The sequence below is a fragment of the Teleopsis dalmanni genome, chromosome 2 (assembly GCF_002237135.1).
Source record: "Teleopsis dalmanni isolate 2A chromosome 2, ASM223713v2, whole genome shotgun sequence".
NCBI lineage: Eukaryota > Metazoa > Arthropoda > Insecta > Diptera > Diopsidae > Teleopsis > Teleopsis dalmanni.
Genome location: NC_051847.1, coordinates 8,019,898 through 8,026,389, shown reverse-complemented (window position 1 = coordinate 8,026,389; position 6,492 = coordinate 8,019,898). Strand labels below are relative to the sequence as shown.

The following is a 6,492-nucleotide window of genomic DNA, read 5'->3' as shown; positions in this document are numbered from 1 at the left end:
AAATGCTAAGCGTACAGTTTGATATAATATTAACAGTATATATATGTCAGACTATTAATACTTTATATCTATATAAGGAATTAACATAATTTATTATTATTTGCCACATGAAATTGGAAGAATTTCGTACTTCGTTCTTGACATCTACTATACTTTCTTAATGGAAATTAATATGAATATGTATTTATGTATGTATTTATGTTTGTATTATTGTGTGTCTGCAACTATGCTTAGTTGCTGGCATCATTAATTACTAAGTTTTGGTTTTACTGATTAAGCTAAATAATTTGAGAGTAGGGAGGAATATGAGTTTTTGTTGTATACAGTTTTAATATAGGAGGTTTTATTGGAAGTAATTGATGAGATTTGTTTTTTGTTTGGAAATGATAATGTTTAATAGCGTGAGTATCGCTGAGGGGAAGAAGTTTATTTTATTTTATTGTTGAGTGGAATATATTATAATGTGTTTCCATATTTTGTTAACTGTATGATGTTTTTGTTTATTTTTTGTGGATATAGGGTGATGATAAGAGATGTAGTCGTTATTTTGTAAGTTTATATAGAAGTCGATGTGTCTAATGGGATTGTTACGGGATTTGTTGTCTTAAGATATATTATTTGGTTTAATGTTATGACAGAATAAGTTTTTGTTAAGTAAGAATAGATAATTTTTCAATTAAGTTGTATATTTACAAATTAACCTTCAGTAGTTGTCATTTTAATATATTAATATTTTAAGACAGTTTTTATAGCTGGAATCTTTGGATAGGGTAGTGTAAAAAAAGTAAAAAAAGTAAAAAAATTAATGTACCTATAGTTTTTCTATATAATATTTTTGTTGATTTTGAGATGTTGATGTAGTTTTTGTATTTGCTAATTTTTTAGTTGTTAAGCATAACTGATTAAATATGCATGGTGTCGCGAGTGCGGTGGATAAATGTAAAAAAACTATATATGTAAAAAACTATATATGGGAATGTGTATTGAGTGTATTAAGTATATATGTATAATACAGTGTTTAGTTTATAAGTTTGAGATGTAAGGAGTTAGCATGAATGTAAGTAGTATTTGAATTGTTTTATAATTATAAGTGGACAGAATCGTATATTACTTTAAACATGACTAAGAATGTATATTTTTCAATCCACTCTGATGAGTCTGGGTAGTTTCCAGACGAAACGCGTCAGTGGAAACTATTAGAAAACTGTTTTCTGTTGGTTTTTTAACCAACACAAGAAATTGCTTTAAGCTTTTTTACTGACAAATTGACGGCTACAAGTTTATATATAGTGTACCAATAATTTTTATATTTATTTTTTATTACATAATTTATATATTATTATTATAACACATTTTTATTTTTTATATGTTATATTTAGGTTTTTAGTTTTTGCAGTTTTTTTAGTTTTTTAGTTTTATATATATATATGTATTTTTATTTAACACGTACGGTTTTTGTGTATATATTTATTTTGTGTTGGGGTAAATTATCCATCACAAATTTTTGTAGGGTTAAGTATTTATATTTATGTTTCAGTGACCATCATCACTGTGTCCGTTTGTTGCTATTTAGCGACATTCTGGAGGCTTGGTTGGATAACCTACTTGTTGGGTTATGTAAGCAAGGTAATGACAAATTTCCAATTGTATAAAGATGATTGGAGGTTTGAGCATTGATAATAATACAAATAAAATCCGATTTTCTCTGTAAATAATAGTATTGCATTAACTTCACCAAGTCTGATATAATATGGACACCGAGATAATGTGAAATACCGAGCTCAAGCAAAACTGTGAAGCATATTATTTGCCAGTGTCCAGCATTGGTGAGACTATTGAAAAAATACTAGGCAATTCATTATTGATGAGTTCTGATAATGTCATGAAAACAACAGAATGGCCGGTATCTATGTTTAACGTGTTTAGATGTGCCCATGGAAAGAGTGGTAATGACCGAAATCTATAATTATTTATTTTGTGATGTATAAAACTACAACATTCCTTTACTATGATATAATAAAAGTGTTGAAATAATTAACTCCACAAATATACAGCAACAAGCAAAGAACGTATTACGGTCTTTGCAAAGAGCGTGACACATATTTGAGGTTTATTAGCAAATCGTAAGAATACGTGATTTATAAATTTGGAATGAAAAAAGTTTTACATTTTGCAAAGACTTTCAAATATGAACAACTAATCAAAGTTTGAACATCATTAAGGATAGAAATTAAACAGTTTTATGTTGCCTGTAATGAATGCATTTTGATAAAAACTGTTTTTCTTGCTAATTAATCAATTTATATTTATATTAATTTTATATTTATATGATATGTGCATTCAACGAGAATTTTGAAGCAGAGATTGTGTATAGATATATATATTCCAAGAATTATGTTATTTTGTTAAAATGTAGGCTTACATACACTTAACACAGATGTAGGTTATTAAAATATTCCGTTTGTAGTATAATTTGAAATACAAAATAATATATATTGAAAGCTTGAGATGTCGTTAATTAATTTTTTACCTCAAGAAGTGTTGAAACGTTCATTTCGCAACGCATATCACGCGTTCATATTTGTGGACGATTTGAACCAATTCAACAGTAAGTGAATTGCCGCAACAGTTTGTGAGCGACTGTAGTTAAAAGCATAAATACTCTTACAGTGGCGGCATTGACTATTGTTACAGGTTTTAAATAAAAGGCAACTTGATTGTATATTAAAATAATCATGAAGATATCAAATCTTTCGAATTTTAAGCTTCTAGATTTAAGTTGATGCGGAACTGGAGGTATTTCTCAACTGAGCTTACTAGTACGAACCATTACGAACTAGTACGATTTTTGTTTTTATGCATAGACTTCAGAAATTCAAAGATAAGCAATCTTTCAACCCTTGTAAATAATGATTTCTTAATTCTATTCGAAAACCATTCTGCAGAACATCACTAACCAAACTGAAAAAGTATGTAGAAACATCTAATATAGATTACTTGCGAAGTCATGGGCCGAAGATAAATGCAAACGGCTTAGTCGGACAAATAACAGAAGTACTAACAGATGTCACGGCCTAAATAGACTCATATAAATAGACTAAATAAACTCAGTTTAATCTGTTTCTTAGGTTAACATTAAGAAAAAGTATTTAATCTAGAACTTGTATTAGGTAGTCGTAATAAGGTCTAACGGGTGCCTCTTAGAACTTTCATTGGCTGAATATGAAAAAATTTATTCGATATGTATTCCTAACTTCTGATTACAAAAATTGAAGGGTTGACATCACACAGAGGTAACCTTTAATAGAAAAGTATTATTTCCTAAGCGTTTCACTGCTGCTTGATAAGACATAGAGTAAATTTCACTGTCAATTTTAGGTTTAAAATCTGACTTAAGTATGAATTAATTCAGCAAACGTAATGAGATAAGCATGACTTAATTCAGCGTTGAGACTTTAAATATGACTATGATATTGACCGTTGATATGACAAAAAGATATCAGATATCAGTTCAAAAATTCAACTATTGACGCAGGTAATTTGAAATTTCCGTAGTAACTATCTTTTTTTTTTCTCTCACAATAATTTAAAAAAGTTTGAAGTTTTTTAAATATGTTTTATTAAAAATCCATTATCGTCCCCGTATTCCATTTTGCACTTTTCGTTAAACACCTGAGTTTTCTGTTATCCAAGAGCGCAAAGCACCGACATAAGTGTAAATTGCTGGCATTTTGGCACCACAACCAAAACCCCAAGATACCAGCCCGAAAAGTTTTCCATCAACAGTCAATGGGCCACCTGAGTCACCTTGACAAGCACTAACTTGACCGCTTGGATGTCCAGCACAAACCATACGATTCGTAATGCCAGGAATGTTCTTTGGATTACAGAAATCGCGACTCCACAATTGCACCTGCGCAAACTTCAGCTTATTTGGCAATTGCAATTGCATATTGACGGCGCCAAAACCACTTATTGTGGCTAAAGTATCGGCAGGATAATTTGACTCACTGCTCGCCAGTTCAATAGTTTGTATGTTGCCACCTAATGGCACGGCTGATTTCAGTTTGATCAGCGCAATGTCATAGTCTTGTGTTTCGGGATTGTATTGTGAATGTCGCACTATGTCAGCAATCTCAAAAGCCTTGCCATCGCCTGCCAACAGATCTGCAGTACCTGCAACAACTCGCATTTTTGTGGGGCTTTGGCCCATGACACAATGTGCTGCTGTTATCACAACCATATCCGAAATCAATGAACCACCACAATGGTGGCGTTGATTTAGCTGCAACGATATTTGGTATGGAAATTGTCCTGACTGTGCGTACTGGCCACCAATGATACGTGATCCGCAGGATATCTGACCAATTGCCAGAATGAGCAATAAGATTGGAAACATTTTTTGTTTGAACTTAGAATTGGTTAATTCTCCAAAGAAAAAGTTGATTTGTTAACTGAAGCAATTTTTGGTATGAATTTGCCAACTCGTACTTGGCTTTATATACGGTGTGTGAGGCAGCCGTTAGGCCTTATCACACGTATCTAACGCAAGTTCTAGGCTAACGACTTGCTGACCCTGTTAGTTTTGGTTTATGGGTGCTTGCGATGACGTTTGTTATCTGCGAGAAAAAGTAGACTGCAACCTCCTCTTTTCGCAAAAGATTCACGCTGTGCTCAGCGCTTATCGTACCGCTTTGTTTACCTACTTGCTTACCTGTGCGGATTTGACTTAAATTGGCTCAAGTCGACACGCGTTATTGACCCGATTTATGTGCAAATTCCTCTTCGCGAAAACATTGAGAAAGTGTTTAAGTGTTGAACAATAAAACGGTTTTATTTTCAGTTAAGACGATAACAACTTTTATTTGAACTAACAAATTTAGAATTTATATGTTTCGTAGGTTTTTTATTGTGTTCTGTACACTATCTGTAAACTATTTGGACATCCCATACTCTGCGCCTGATTTCCTTTATTTTATTGTTTTCTTCTGAATTCAAATTCCAATGGCCATTACTGATTACCCAGACATTACGCCACGGATTTCTCAAATGGTGGCTCTGACAGGCAACAAGATATTCCTTAAATAAATGGTAATACTTATCAAAACAGTAGAAGAATTAATAATATCTATATTTATGATTTTTTTAATTTAATACTGGTATGTTTAAATACTCGAAAAAATTCTGCAAAATCATGTAAACCTAAAAATTATAAATCGAAGGTGACACACAGAACACTCCATAAAAATAAAACAACTGATTACATACTTGATCTTACGCATTTCTCGTATTCTAACTAAATTGCCATACTAACTAATAGACATGATTTACTCTATCTACTCTATCATTGCCCGACACTTGACAGAAGTTGTCTATTAACAATATGTCTTCACATTCCAAAATTTCTATCCGGCACTTCATATGGAGAAAATGGAAATATGTTCATTCAAAATCTTGCAATCAGTTGCTGTAAGACTTTACGACTTCTCTGTGATATCACAATGCGATGACGAGATGAGCTGAAACTAGCATATACCTAGTGTCAGTGACGTGTTCAAGAGGTGAGATTTCAGTGGTTAGAGCCGCTCTTTATAATATAATCTGTAGATAACACACTGCCAAAAAATATATAGTACAAAGTATATAGTAGAATCTCTTTCCACTTAGTACAATACTGGTAACGCCACAGTACTCTTCCTTTGGTCTTCTTACAAAGGAAGAGAGAAGCACTGTTCCTCCAAGAGAAATCTACTTTCTTACAGCCAACATCAACTTTCTTACAATTCGATAACTTAACTTATAGGTCGTTTAAAAATTCAATATAAAATATAAAATCAACACAATAACAGATAAGGGTTTCAGCTATTGTCATATGGGTGCGGACCGAATTACACAAAACGGAAAAAGTTTCTTAATTCTCAATTTTTCAATACTTGGCAGAATCTATTTGTATTCTTCAGTTCAACATATATTATTCTTATGAATATTTACCATATATTTCCTCTTTACTTACAGCTTGGCCAAAATTAAAAACTTTTTCACAATCTGCCGCCAAATTATGGTTTGATGCGACGTGAGTTATAAGCAACGGCTCAATACACTAAAATAATAGAAAATATATAAGTATTTCATGAAGAGAATGGCGTTTATAAGAAGTGTACTGGAATTGGTGTTGTACGGCTCTGCAAACGAAACTCAGGGTCAGCAAGACGGCAATAGAAGTTAAGGTGCGCACTTATAACAGCTTCACCACTTCCGATATTCTGAAAATAATATATTAAGTCATCTAATGAATTACCTTGGATTATTGTTACTTTTCGATGTAATTATTTACCTTGGCAAAGCGTACACCCAGTGGCAAACTAGCTTCGCCTCTTTTGTATGATAAATAGGGAGTATTTGATAATATTTGCAGGTCAATTCTTTTAGGTGCAGAATACAAAAACATTCTTTCAGTTGGATGTAAAACTTCCAAGCGAAAGTGTTGCTCGT

At 32.2% G+C, this 6,492-nt stretch overlaps 2 protein-coding genes across 2 annotated transcripts; both read right to left on the bottom strand.

The window, feature by feature from the left end:
- Positions 1-3,664: 3,664 nt before the first annotated feature.
- On the bottom strand, positions 3,665-4,417 carry LOC119685781 (trypsin-1-like). Its single transcript, XM_038100160.1, has one exon. It carries the CDS (start codon positions 4,397-4,399, stop codon positions 3,665-3,667), a length of 735 nt encoding a protein of 244 aa, XP_037956088.1. The 5' UTR covers positions 4,400-4,417.
- Positions 4,418-4,892: 475 nt separating this feature from the next.
- On the bottom strand, positions 4,893-6,486 carry LOC119684261. The gene is made up of 4 exons (XM_038098263.1): positions 6,335-6,486; positions 6,162-6,263; positions 6,014-6,100; positions 4,893-5,079 (listed from the first exon to the last, which is right to left on the bottom strand). Exons 1-4 carry the CDS (start codon positions 6,446-6,448, stop codon positions 4,924-4,926), a joined length of 459 nt encoding a protein of 152 aa, XP_037954191.1. The 5' UTR covers positions 6,449-6,486; the 3' UTR covers positions 4,893-4,923.
- Between the last annotated feature and the right edge of the window lie 6 nt (positions 6,487-6,492).

Bases quoted from the DNA above. Each gene is read 5' to 3' on its own strand.
- LOC119684261 (XM_038098263.1), bottom strand. From the start codon at position 6,448: ATGTTTTTGTATTCTGCACCTAAAAGAATTGACCTGCAAATATTATCA. The intron at 6,264-6,334 runs GTAAATAATTAC...TATTATTTTCAG, and splicing joins TGGGTGTACGCTTTGCCAAG to AATATCGGAAGTGGTGAAGC. The intron at 5,080-6,013 runs GTAAGTAAAGAG...CATTTATTTAAG, and splicing joins TTTTTAATTTTGGCCAAGCT to GAATATCTTGTTGCCTGTCA.
- LOC119685781 (XM_038100160.1), bottom strand. From the start codon at position 4,399: ATGTTTCCAATCTTATTGCTCATTCTGGCAATTGGTCAGATATCCTGC.